General features: G+C 37.2%; 1 protein-coding gene across 6 annotated transcripts in view; it reads right to left on the bottom strand.

The window, feature by feature from the left end:
* Positions 1-1,168: 1,168 nt before the first annotated feature.
* The window catches only part of LOC115214321 (spindle and centriole-associated protein 1-like), a 45,405-nt gene continuing 31,753 nt past the window's right edge, over positions 1,169-14,820 (bottom strand). For all 6 annotated transcript variants that reach the window (XM_036504875.1, XM_036504874.1, XM_029783496.2 and 3 more), the window contains 9 exons: positions 14,210-14,409; positions 12,434-12,580; positions 11,352-11,444; positions 9,457-9,549; positions 8,323-8,815; positions 6,788-6,946; positions 4,971-5,515; positions 2,260-2,323; positions 1,169-1,349 (listed from right to left, as the gene is read on the bottom strand). In XM_036504875.1, coding sequence (XP_036360768.1) covers positions 2,267-2,323; positions 4,971-5,515; positions 6,788-6,946; positions 8,323-8,815; positions 9,457-9,549; positions 11,352-11,444; positions 12,434-12,580; positions 14,210-14,409 — 1,787 coding nt within the window. In that variant the 3' untranslated portion in view covers positions 1,169-1,349; positions 2,260-2,266. The remainder of the gene's footprint in view (positions 1,350-2,259; positions 2,324-4,970; positions 5,516-6,787; positions 6,947-8,322; positions 8,816-9,456; positions 9,550-11,351; positions 11,445-12,433; positions 12,581-14,209; positions 14,410-14,820) is intronic.

Raw genomic sequence — 14,820 nt, 5'->3', positions numbered from 1 at the left:
TTATTGCTTTTTTATATTCATTTATACATTTTTGGTTACGTAAAATATAAAAGGAAGAAGCAAACTTCATTATAGCCTTGGTTTTTGTTTTATTCACAACATTCATGCCCTGGGTTGGGCAAGTGTCTTTTACAATAAGTCAGGTCAACCCCAAACTGTGAATGAAACCAGGCTGACAGAAATTGTATTGGAAGCTTGCCGAAAGGATTATACTTCAAAGCAAAGGTCCGTTCTTGTCACATACTGCATTATGCTGATTCAGACTGAGAATTACACTGAAGGGTAAAAATGTCTATGGAATACTCAATCACTTACACAATACTTCAATGCTCAACCAATGGATTGAACAAGTGAATACTAATCATCAAAATTCAAGGAAAGCTTATTCTAATTTTACCAACTGTCCTGGATCTCCTTTTACACGGAAATAAAATATATATATATAAAGGCATAGGCATGGCCATGTGGTAAGAAGTTGCTTTCCAAACACATGGTTTTGGATTCAGTCCCACAGCATGGCACCTTGGGTGAATGTCTTCTATGATAGCCCTGGGCCAACCAAAGACTCGAATGGATAAGGTAGATAGAAACTGAAACAAGCCAGTCACACATATCGTGTGTGTGTGTGTGTGTGTGTTTGCATTTATTCCCCACCACCACTTGATAACTGGTGTTAGTGTTTACATCAATGTGTACTTAGTGGTTTGGCAAAAGAGACTGATAGAATAGTACCAGGCCTTAAAAAAATATGTACTTGGATCAATTCATTTGATTGAAACCCTTCAAGGTGGTACCCCCAACATGGTCGCAGTTCATTGACTGATACAAGTTTTAAAAAAATAGATAAAAGAAATATAAAAAATAAGATGATCGGAGTCAGATTTGAACTTGTAGTGATGAAGCGTAAAACGTAGGTAAGAAAGAGCATTCAGTGCGATGCCGTCCTCTCCATCATTTTCAACAAATCTAAAATTCAAGCCAATGGTGAGCCTCTGTGGATAAATTCCATGTTTTAGAAATAACCAATTCCTCTACAAGATTGGTATTCATTTTACTGAATCTAGTGAAATGAGAAACTAAGGTAAATTCTGGTGGAGTCTGAACTGAACATGAAAGAGTATAACTGTAAGTTACTCAGCATTCAGTCAGGTACTCTACAGTTTTTACCACCACCACCACTCAATCTTAAAATAATAATTTTACAATGAAAAAAAAAAAAGGAAGTTATAAATAATATAATACAAATAGATAAGGAATGAAGAACTGGTAGTTGAAGTGTGATATGATGTTGGCATTTCTTCTAGGCTGATTGGACGGTTACGAGGGAATCTTTGACTCGCATAGCTCATCTGAAAATATAAAATATAATTAGAACTCTAGATTTTGATGATGATAAAAAAAGTTATACATATATATATAAGGTAAAGACCCCCTTTTGTCACAAATGACCATGGGATTGCACCTAGAAAGTTTCTCACCAAGGCACAATTCTAGGAAAGGTTGTTTATGGAAAACTAGTAGTCACCCATGCACACTCCTCTCCATGCCACCGATGTTATCCAAGGGAAAGGCAAAGGCTGATACAGCTTGGCACCAGTGACGTTGCAACTCAATTCTACCACTGAGTGAATTGGAGTAAAGTGAAATGAAGTGTCTTGCTCAAGAACACAACACACAGCCCGGTCTGAGAATGTGCCTTTACTATATATATATATATGGACAGCCATGAAACGATCGTAGTGTTTTACTCATTATCTTTTATTAAACTTTTAATACTTTTGATATATATTTAAAATAATATAAATTAATTAATTTTATGTATTGGCTTATGTTTTTCATTGTTTGATTTGCCTAAAAGTGGTTTTATCTCTAATTTAATATAATATATATATATATATATATATCTATTACCTCTTGACACTTAACATAAAGCTGCCTTTCTTGCTCTTTCTCTCTACTGGAGTCCCACTCAGTCAAGGGGATTTTAGTATTGCGAGCAACATGGCGACCTCACTAGTGTTAATACCAAGAGAAAGCCCCCCTCCCCCCGACACCGTCCACCAGTAAATTCAGTAAATTGGTTGGTGTTAGGAAGGACATCTAGTCATTGGAACCATATCAAAGTAGAAAGTAGAGCAGAAGACAGTCCTCTCAGATTCTATCAAGATATGGGTTGGAAACTAAACAACAGCAATACAGATGGGAGTGAAACAGCCAAAGAATAAGTGAGGCAAACATTACACTTTAAAGGGCACTTACCAAATAATCAAACAGCTTGATCAAAACATTCCTCAACGATGATAGGCGATATTGCTGGAGATACCTACAGAAAAATGACATTATTTTGATATTATACCTCAAATATGAATGGGAATCTTTAAAAATAGTTGAAGGTAAAATACGAATGAGAATTGGTATTTACAATTTTACAAGATATTAAGGATAATCTCTCTCTTCATGATCAGAACATATTGCAACTCTGATACTTTGCAGGACACAAGCGTAAACTTTACAGTACCGTTCACATGTATCTGTACTGGTTGTTAAGCTTTATTAGTTACAAACTAACCTAATTTAATTACTCAAAAAGAAATAAATGTTTAAAAAACAACAAAACAATAAGGCGGAGAGCTGGCAGAAACGTTAGCACGTTGGGTGAAATGCTTAGCAGTATTTCGTCTGTCGTTACGTTGTGAGTTCAAATTGCGCGGAGGTCAACTTTACCTTTCATCCTTTCAGGGTCGATAAATTAAGTACCAGTTACGCACTGGGGTTGATGTAATCGACTTAATACCTATGTCTGTCCTTGTTTGTCCCCTCTATGTTTAGCCCCTTGTGGGTAATAAGGAAATAAATACTGTTCACATGTAGCTGTACTGGTTGTTAAGATTTATTAGTTACAAACTAACCTAATTTAATTACTCAAAAAGAAATAAATGTTTAAGAAACAACAAAACAAAATACATCAATATGCTACCTGAAAGTCCAACAGAGTTATAAGATTTTCAGCATTTTTTCCAAAACCTAAAATTCATAATTTTGATTTTCCTTTGACAAGTAGAACTATTTCTCTAAAACTGGTATTGGTTGGAAGGTAAAAAGAAAAAAAAATTTGCATATTGCATTATTTATCCACACAAACAGAGATTCATATCTAAACGAATGCTATATATATATATTTGACTGATATACCATTACTCACCAATGTATATGGTCATTTGACTTACCAGAAATAGCAATCAAAGCATCCTTCAATTTAACCCTAGTGTTTTCAAAATGGGACAAATTTAGTAATGTGCCTGATAATATCAACATCATCATCATCGTCATCATCGTTTAATGTCCGCTTTCCATGCTAGCATGGGTTGGACGATTTGACCGAGGGCTGGCGAACCAGATGGCTGCACCAAGCTTCAATCGTGATCTGGCAGAGTTTCTACAGCTGGATGCCCTTCCTAATGCCAACCACTCCGAGAGGGTAGTGGGTGCTTTTACGTGCCACCGGCACAGGGGCCAGTCAGGCGGTACTGGCAACGACCTCGCTCGAATCTTTTTACACATGCCACCGGTACAGGTGCCAGTAAGGCGATGCTGGTAACGATCACGCTCAAATGGTGCCTCCTACATGCCACCGGCACGGAAGCCAGTTAGCCGCTCTGGCAATGATCACACTCAGATGGTGCTCTTAGCACCCTACTAGCATGGGGCTCAAGTGCCAGTAAGGCAACACTGGTAACGATCACGCTCAAATAATGTCCTTTTATGTGCCACTGGCATGGAAGCCGGTTAGCCGCTCTGTCAACGATCACACTCATATGGTGCTCTTTGCACCCCACTAGCACGGATGCCAGTCATCGAATTTGATTTTGATTTCACTTGCCTCAACAGGTCTTCGCAAGCAGAGTTTAGTGTCCAAAGAAGGAAAAGGTATGCATAAGTAGGCTAGTTACACCCCTGGCATATATCTGAATGAAAGAATGGGTAGGTCACAACTGGAACATCTTCATTATAGAACTGATCAGAGGCTAATCAGCAACATACTGCAATCACTCACATGCCATTAATCCAACAGCATGTTGTCTTTTCTCTGTGTTTACTACCACGCAAACACTGGTTCCAGCTTTTCTGACTATTTCCTATTCTTGTTCAAACCCCTTAATGCTTGATGATCCCTCCTCTCTATATTATCTCCTTTTTTTTTTGTAGGTCATCTCAGAATGGTCAAATGATGAACAGCTTGAACATTTGCAGGAAATGAAATGTGGATATGAAGGGAACAGGGATCTGCCTTGAATGTTTGCAACAGAATGAACACTTCCTAAGACACTCGAGGACTTTGTAGTGAAGGTCTTGTTAAACTGAACAGCTTCATAAACCTGCCTTACTCCCAGAATGCCATATTAAATATTTTCCCAATCCTCCTACCCCAATTTCACTTCCCCGAAGTCACAATGGTCTTAAAGAAGAGACAAGAATTTCATACTATTTTTTATGTTCTCTTTGATGGTAGAACGGATCTCTGAACCCTTTTTTGGAAATCACTATCTTACTTGCAGAAATGTCTTGGGATAATTATAGATCTAACAAATGGAATCTCTTGCAAGTAAACTATGATCCCTGTGTGGTAGGATTAGACTTAGGTTTATGGTTAGTATTAAAATGGTTAGGAGTCACAGTAGGAGTTACAATTAGTTAGAACTAAGGCTAGAGTACAAGCTCTAATTCCCAAAGAAGTTTATCGTAACCTTATTCTCATGGCATGTGCATTGTACAAGGAAATATCTAGTGCAAGACTGTGCTTCAAGTTTTATACAATATTTATATCACAAGTTAAATGCAATAAGGATAAGCACTTGGATGAATGGATAAGCAGGAGAATGATATTTAACAATTCCAATAAAGCAGTAAAAATACAACATGAGGAATTAAAGTAAAAACAGGAACACAATAAACTAACTCTATATACATACACCATTAAATATATGTGGTGAGTTACTTCTCTGTTGTTCTAGAGTTTGAGGGTGCTCCTCATTGGAGATTTGGTTAGATGTAGGCAATGTTAGAAAATCATCAGTTCCTTGTGCTCTCTGTAACTCAGTCTGAGATTTACTTTCAAACTCTCCTCCAAGTTTCAACATTTCTTCCTGTTCTTTTCCACTCTGAAGAAATTTCTGTAAAAGTCTCTCTGCTTCTTCATGTTGCTTGTTTAATTCTTCAATTTGGCTGGCAAGGAAAGATTTGCTTTCTATCTCTGGTGAAAGGCAGTCGTCTCGAGCAGGTACGTCTTTGTGAATTTCAGGCAATACTGACTGAGAAACTGCCGAGTTTATTGGTTTAAAAGAACTAGCAGTGGTGTCGTTCTGAAAGGGGTACACTTCTGGAACTTGTCCTGGTAAAATAGTTTCAGTAACAAGCTTATCTGATATAAATGAAGTGTTCAATGAAGGCTGTTGTGTCAAATCAAAAATGGACTTCGATGCTGAGAGCTCAGCTTCATCCAAAAATTCTAGTGGATCTGTAAGAATAACATAAAACAAAATTTTACTGATTACTCAATAGCTTTTGTGTTTAAGCTTAGATCAAGTCTTGTAACCTAAACCTACCTAGTTAGTAAAAGATTACACTCATTTCTCAGCTTAAAGGAAACAGACCTATGGTTGTAAATTAAAGGAAGAAAACTTATGAAAGTAACCAATAAGTGTAGATCAAAGGTTAGCTCTTAAATGTTACAAAAGTTAATCTACTACTAATTGCATCTGCAGATTTTCAACTAAATATCTGAAGGACAAGATGGTCATGATTAGAATATCTTTATCCATGGGTTTTCTTGATCAGAGTTGATTTGAAGTTAAACAACAATTGCAAGGGCTTACGTATTAAGTATATATTAGGTGGTTGTCCTAATATGTTGCTCAGTTTAATACAACTATCAGTTCATTCAAAGTTCATTCTGTTACAAGCATTCAGACAAGCCCCCTCCTTGTCCATATATTTCCTAAAGATGTTCAGGCTATGTATCAACCATATCAATCTCTCTGATCTAGGAAGTCATGCAAAAATCAAGAGTCTGCCTTTTCTTTGACTAATTGATATATAAAAAAAGACCTCAAAATCTGCTTGTACCTCTCTTTGATGAAATGGTTTTTAAACCATATTACCTTTCATCCTTGTTTTTCAGTTACAAAATTATTGGAGAACCATGATCTAAGTTATTGGTTAAAACACTACTACAACAAATGGTATGCTCTAAGTCCACCTTAAACATCTCTGCAGTAGCCACCACCAGGAGATACAAGAAATAGGCAGAAGAATTATGCCAAGAATGACACAGTGCATTTCATACAATAAATCATTGCATGTTGGAGTTCCCATTGTGGTCTCTTCAACTCAGCAATGGCTTAGTATATCTAGAATGCTGAATGTAGATTGCTAGCATGTAATTATATAATCATCAATGTATGCCACAGATCTATTTGATCAGGATGATGGAAAGTTGCTGCTATCACTGACAGCTACAGTAGTGTTACAGTCATCGTATGTATTTTTCAAGAAAGCACCTTACTCTACTCTACCCTAATGCTATAAGCTTAGCTTCAGCAGAACTCACTGACATTGTTTCAAGTCAACAATGGATTTTTAGATCCACTGCTGAATTTAAAATCTTATAGTATAAAAAGAGCATTTAAAAGAATATAATAATGCAATTGTAGAAAAACTGTCTATCTGAAACTGCCTGCAAAAGGGTAAATTATTGGAATTCGTAAACAGTATTAAAAATTCTCCAGACCTTTAGAATTTGAAGACACGTGTGTTCTTTGCACAGGAGGAGAAAGCTGGAAAGCTGCTTTAAAACTGCTCAGAGTATTTCCTTGATGTGTTTCATAAACTGCAGAAGAATCATGCCAACCATTTGTATTCTCTTCTTCTGTTGCTGATCCAAACAGGCCTGAATTAGAAGGATGATACTTTATAATAAATAGGCACTTCATTATAGTTTTGTTCTATTTACCTTATTTAATGCTTCAGCATCCATAGCATTTATGATATTGCATATAATGACGTTTATATATATAGAAATAATGATAATGAGTAAGGCCCAATGTGAGTTTTCTAACACAAGATGTTAATACATAATTTATCCGAAGAAAACTAAGCTATAAGACACATTATTTCACCTTGCTCATTTTGGATACAAATTTCTACCACCAACAAACCTATGGACAGACAGACATATAAAACATATACAAAAAGCAAAATTGGATGCAATATGTGCAGAAAGTCACATGCAATATGTACAGAAACAAATAGAAAATTAGAGTATATGGATGACATATTCCAGTATACTGAACCAGAGGATTAACTCTTGCTACATTACCCCCTGCAAAATTCAAAAGCTCTATGACAATGAGTACAACATTGAACAAAACCAGGAAATGATTATTTACAAGGTGATCTGAACCAGCACAAAACTTCTAAATTGCTAAAATGGATCTCAAACAACAAAATACTGTATGATGGCCTGTGTAGTAGATTTGCAATGTATTTATAGTGTGAGACTTCATCAGCTATCATCGAATCATTAGCCTGTTCATGTAGAATGGACTGAAGCTATTCACTCCTCCATCACCAACAATACTTACTCATGAGTCAACAGAGATAGATCAAAGCAAGCTGAAAATGAACAAAAAAAAGTACTGAAAACAGCAGCCACATTTCCCTTAAATTACACCTACCATCTCGAAAATAGCAAAGCAAAAATAAAAAGTATACACTGAGTGAAGTATACCTAGATTCACTAATCTTCAAAAAAGATGAAATGATGTCACAATTAGAACTTCTTTGATCATAGGTCTCATTGATCAAAGTTGATCTCAGGAACAACAACTATAACCAACAATCCTTTCTCAAATAATTTAAATGCAAATGTTCAAATATGAAAATTTCTGGCCCTTCCTATGCTAACATAGAATGGTGGCTATAAAATAGATTTGTAACATTAGCAGTGAAAATGATTGGTTAAACTAACCCCAGTATGTGACTAATACTCAATCAACCCTATGAGGATTTGAACTCAGAATATAAAAAGACTTGAGGAAATACTGTTAACCATTTTCTTTGGTACTCAAGTTATTCTTCTAACAAACTGACCGACAAAACTCTGGCTTCATCCCTACTTGATGGTTGAAAAGGTTAGCAGTAGGGAAGGCTGTAAAAATAATTGCTTCAACAAGATATCTCCCAAGTATCACCCAGACTGTATACTAAAGGGGAAGAAAAACCGCAATGAAAAGAAATGGTACTTGAAATTAAAGAAATGCGTACGTTTTCTAGTGTCATCCAGAAAGGAGTGGAAACTGCAAGCAAGACGTGCCAGTTCTTGCTTTTGTTGCTGATGTTGTAGCTGCACAGTTGATTGATGCTTCTGTTGCTGCAGCTCAACTTGCACAGTCGTTTGCTTCGGTTGTTGATGGGTCTGTGTAGATGATTGCTGCTGTAGCTTTTGGACGTGTGTGTGTAATTGGGTATGGATCTGTGAGGACAACTGGTGATCGTTCTGTGAAGGCAACTGGTGATGGGTTGGTGAGGGCAACTGCTGATGGGTTTGAGAAGGTAATTGCTGATGGGCTTGAGAAGGTATCTGCTGATGAGTTTGAGAAGGCAACTGCTGATGGGTCTGAGAGGACAACTGCTGATGGAGCACAGAGGACAAACTGTAATTTTGTTGCTGTTCGACTTCTGATGATGACCTTTGTTGTTGAATCTGCTTCAAAATAGTGCCATTCATTCCAGGGCTAGTTAATAAGTTGATTTTTGTCTGGAATATAAAAAAGAGCAACAACTTATAAATAAATGAATGGTTAAAATTTCGGTATACAAGGCAGTATCAAAAAGTCCCCAGACTCTTTTACTCTTTTACTTGTTTCAGTTATTTGACTGCAGCCATGCTGGAACACCGCCTTTAGTCGAGCAAATCGACCCCAGGACTTATTCTTTGTAAGCCCAGTACTTATTCTATCGGTCTCTTTTGCCGAACTGCTAAGTGACGGGGACGTAAACACACCAGCATCGGCTGTCAAGCAATGCTAGAGGGACAAACACAGACACATAAACATATACACACACATACATATATACAACAGGCTTCTTTCAGTTTCCGTCTACCAAATCCACTCACAAGGCATTGGTCGGCCCGAGGCTATAGCAGAAGACACTTGCCCAAGATGCCACGCAGTGGGAATGAACCCGGAACCATGTGTTTGGTAAGCAAGCTACTTACCACACAGCCACTCCTGTTATGTTTAATAAAAAAATAACTTATGTACCAGTTTTAACATCATTTCCTTTGAAATAGTCACCTTGTGCAGCAATACACTGGCCCCAGTGTTCCTGAAAGAGACGCTGAGCTAATTTAAGCTTGCAACAAAGATAAATTTCCTCCTTTCAAACACTACTTACTTTCAGTGATGCAATTTCTTCATTTGTATTTCTTTGGTATTCTTTCATGTCCGCATAGAGACCGTTGTATTTATCTTGGCTCTCAATCAGATTCTGAAATAGAACATCTGCATTTAATACAGTCATTACTAATTTCTTATATTAATCAATACAATTTCTAGGGCCATTATTTTATTGTTGTTGCCACTGTTGTTGTTTAGAACCAGATTAGTTTGAATTGAAGAGAATAAACAATGATGTAAACATTTTAGCAGTTTAAGCCAATGATAAAATCTCGAAACAGTCACTCAACCTTCCTCAGTTCATTCACATTCTACAGACATTTAAAAAAAAAAAAAGACATATTCAATAATGTAGTCTTTAATACATTGCATCTGAATAAAAATGAGATGATCAGGGTTGAAATGTCATTGACTATAGACTTGCTCCAACAGGGTTGACCTGGGACTATGCATCAGCATTCTGGCAGCAACCTGTTTATCATTTTTTTATAGAGTTTAATCTGGGTCCATAATATACAGTAATATCCTTCCTTTCAAAATAATAGGTAGTGTTTTGAGGAAAATTTGGCAGCTATTCCTAACAGGTCATACTACAACAATAGCTTGTTGTCATTGTCGTAATCATCATCATCATCTAATGCCCCCTTTCCTATGCTCGTATGGGTCAGATATTAATTGTTAAAACAAATTTTCTATGGCCAGCTACTCCACCAGTTTCCCTTTGGCCAGGTGTGTTTTTTATGGAAGACTGGAAATGAACAATGCCCCTTGTAATGATGGTGATGCTCATTTGACTACCATCACATGATTTCAAGACAATGTCACACACAAACACATATAATCTTAATATTAGTATTGGATATTGCTGTTATTAGTATTCACTTTTATATTTCATTTGCCACCCCCAGATCACTCTGTTCAAACAGAACCATGACCATACTGTCTTTTATTCAGGCATAATATATCTTGGACTACATTATCTATGTGTGCTTTCTTTTTTTAAGACAGCAGTCTGTGATTTGGGTTAGATTTGACTGATATTTCTAATAGGTCAGGGGAACATATAGAAGTTTCCACAGTGGCTTGACTTTTGAGTGGTTAATTTCCTACTAATCATTCTTCAAATTATTCTATGTTACTTTAGAAACACTTGACACAAACATATTATATCTATCTATCTATATTTATACATGCACACACACACACACACACACACACACACACACACACACACACACACACACATAGTGGAGTGTGCGTTGGGCACAAGATTATAAAATCATTGCTTTGACTCCTGGAGCAAGTAGTATAGCGTGTCCTTGAGCAAGGCACTTCATTTCACACTGTTCCAGTCTGCACAGCTGAGAGGTGAGAAGTAGCAAGGTGCTGAAACAGCCCTCACTTCCTCCAGTTGTCATATCCTTGATATACTGCTAAGTCAAGGGTAGAACCACTGAGAATGTATCTATGTCTGTTTGTGACTATACAGGTACCTAAAATAATAAGAAAAATATGATGCTATTAAGTCATACTCAATTGTGAACGAATGTCTATGTTATTTATATATATACATATATATATATATGTGTGTGTGTGTGGAGGGGTACCGAAAAGTTCCTGGATTTGGATGAAAGAAAATACAGGAGGATCAGTTATGATTTTATTCAACATCTTCCCCTTTCAGATTCACACACTCATCGCAGTGGTCCTTCAGTTTTTCTAAGACCTGTACAAGAATCAGAAGGTTGGGACTACAACCAGACCTTTTGTGATACCCTTAAAGCCAGGAACTTTTCAGCACCCCTTTGTGTGTATATATATATATATATATATATATATATATATGTATTACACATACATACAACACAGGGATTTCTTAGAAATTTTCTTTACCAAAGTCAGGGCATCTATAAGAAGTTTCAATTCTGATGTTTCCAATGAAAGTTTTTCACGCAGTTTCTTCTGTTCTTGAAGTTTCTCATCCGTCTGAAAATTTGAAAAATTTTCATAGATATTTATTATTACTTAAAATGATATTATTGATTAAAAGAGAGTAGTGAGTAGCATAATCGGTAGAGTCTTGTGGTATTTGCTTACAGACTTTCATGTTCAAATTTAACAGAGATTCACATTATATTTGGTTTCAAATTTTGGCACAAGGCCAGCAATTTCAGGCGATGGGGTAAATCGATTACACTGACCCCCAATATTCAAATAGTATTTATTTTATTGACCCTGAAGGGGTAAAAACAAAGTCAACCACAGCTGTATTTGAACTCAGAATGTAAAAATGAAGGAAATGTTGCAAAGCACTCTGCCTGGCGTACTAACGATTCTACCAGCTTGACGCCTTACAGTTTCAGTTAAATGATGATGATGATGATATATATATATATACACACACACACACTTTCCCTTGGGTAATGCTGATAAAAGAGACTAACAGCATTTCTTCAGGTAATTAGGTTTTATGGCCACATGATTGATTCTGTTTATCTCACAAAACATGTGTATATTATAAAAGCATTAATACCAACTATGTTTTCTTTGTTCCTTTTCTATTATGGCATGCAGATTCTGCATTGTAGCTTATCTGGAGTTATGAAGAATGTCTGTATATGTCAAAGACAGGAGCTGAGTATAGAACTGATCTACTGCACCACCATCATCATCATCATCATCATTCAACACACACTTATATACAACTATGTGTGTGTGTGTGTGCATCTGTGTTTGCCCCCCACCACTGCTTAACAACTGATGATGGTGTGTTTACATCCCAGGATCTTAACAGTTTGGCAAAGAGACCGATAGAATAAATACCAGGCTTAAAGAAATAAAAGTACTGGGGGCTGATTCATACAACTAAAATTCTTCAAGCTGGTGCCCCAGTATGGCCACAGTCTGACTGAAACAAGTAAAAGAATACATACACACACACACACGATTTAGATACTGATAATAGAATCACTTACTTCTCTCAGGTATCGACACAACTTAATAACTGTCTGACAAAGAGACATTGTGTAGCCTGAAAATGTCTCCTTTTGTTGCTTCTCAGCTGGTACCTTACCAGTATTTTCTTCATAAATAACCATTTCTCGCTGCATTTCTTCCAGCACCTGAAAACCAAAAACAACATTTTATATATGTGATTAGAATGCCAAAGGAGAGGATCACAAAATATATACACTTCATGCTGAGCCAACTGGTAGGAGACCTACAAGGAGAACAAGTGAATTGGTTGGATAATATCCACAGTCTTAGTTGGTCGCACTTGGGAATCCAGCAGGAATGTTTGATGATGGTTGATTCGGATAGGACTGTATGGAGGAGGTGCCTGATGATTCTACTCCTGCAGACCTCTCAGAAATTGCAAGCAGTGAAAAATCAATGGATGAATAATTGAATGGATACATATATCATTGGTTTAATATTTATTTTTCTATGCTTGCATGGGTCAGTTTTCCTTTAACCAGATGTGTTTCCTGTTGCAAACTCTCACCTGCTTCCAAGCAAGGTAAAATTCTTATTTTCCCATGAGTGGGCATGTTTTGACAGAAGACTGGAAATGAGGGACTCTGCTTGTATGATGGTGATGCTTATTTACAACTATCTCCTGTTGTCATAATTAGGAGACACAAGCACACAAATACATCTACATGCATGGGCTTCTTTCAGTCTCCAAATCCACTCACAAGGCTTTGGTCATCCTAGGGCTATTGTAGAAGACACTTGCCTTAAGTATCTCACAGTGGGACTGAACCGGAAACTATGTGGTTGCAAACCAACATTTTTAACTGCACACCAATACCTGCATCTACATAAACAACACCAGCAATATATACATCAGACACCTTAAGCAATTGACAGACTCTACCGTCGAAGATGACATACGAGTGTTCAGCATTGCCAAAGGACCTGCACAAAGAATTTGTTTATAGCAGTGGTTCCCAAACTTTTTCAGACTGCCACCCTCTTGATACCAGGCCACATTCCTAGTGCCCCCATCCCAACTAACCATCATAAACATAAACCTCTTTCTGAAGGAAATTCAAAGCAACTGTAATTCGCAAATAAAACTTAACCTAATGAACCCATTATTTTGTTGTTTTTACATGAACTGCTACCCCATTATCACCCCATTTTTACATGAATCACTACCCAATTATTGCCCCAATTTTCTTCAATGCCCTCTTGGAACTTTCCACTGGTTAATAAGGATCAAATGTATAGGCCATACATTAACTCACTCCCTCCATCAATTGAACGTTGCCTGAACAGGTGCAGGGCGTACCACATGTCAGGTGTCAAAGTGATCGCAGAGCAATGTGAGATGAAGTGTTTTGCTCAAGAACACAATGCACCAAGGCAGCAAGCTGGCAGAAGCATTAGCACGCCAGGTGAAATGCTTAGTGGTATTTCGTCTGCCTCTACATTCTGAGTTCAAATTCTGCCGAGGTTGACTTTGCCTTTCATCCTTTCAGGGTCGATTAAATAAGTACCAGTTATGCACTGGGGTCGATATAATTGACTTAATCCGTTTGTCTGTCCTTGTTTGTCCCCTCTGTGTGTAGCCCCTTGTGGGCAGTAAAGAAATAAGAACACAATGCACCACCCAGTCTAGGAATTGAAACTATGATCTTGAGATCATGAGTGCAGCACCCTAACCACTAGATCATGTGTCCTCACAATTAAGCAATCAGGGAACCAAGAAAGAAATAAAAGAACCTTCAACAAAAAAAATTAACCTTTTTGAGATCTTTGAGAGTGAATCCAGACTCTGAGTGTGATAGTTCTCCATTTCTGTCAGAAGAGGGCTCCTCATCAGAAATATCTGCATGCAAAACCCTACGAACCTTATTCACTTTTGTTGTGTCGTTAACAGCTGTGATAGGACCCCTGTTGTTCTGAACTGGGGTGAAAGCACCTGGAACATCTTGGGGGGTTTCTGGAAAACGGAAAAACGATAAAAAAAATTATATAAAAATTAAGATAATTATAATCTTTTATCTTTTGCTTGTTTCAGTCACTGGACTATGGCCATGCTAAGGCACCACCTTGAAGGATGGGGACAAGCACAGACACATTATATATACACACACACACACACACAATAGGCTTCCACACAGTTTCTGTCTGCCAAACTCACTAACGAGGTACTGGATGGCTTAGAGCTTATAGTAGAAGATATTTCCCCAAAGTGCTGTTCAGTGGGACTGAACATGAAACTACATGATTGCAAAGAGAGCTTCTTAATCACACAGCTATGCCTGTGCACAAAATAATGTCTATTTTAACAAGGATATAACATTGCCTTAATGTTTGTTGAAGGTGCATCACTTAGTGGTCAGTGTAAATT

This window comes from Octopus sinensis, linkage group LG7 (assembly GCF_006345805.1).
Source record: "Octopus sinensis linkage group LG7, ASM634580v1, whole genome shotgun sequence".
NCBI classification, from domain to species: domain Eukaryota; kingdom Metazoa; phylum Mollusca; class Cephalopoda; order Octopoda; family Octopodidae; genus Octopus; species Octopus sinensis.
The sequence above is the reverse complement of the archived record's forward strand: the minus strand, read 5'-3'. Positions and strand labels throughout refer to the sequence as shown.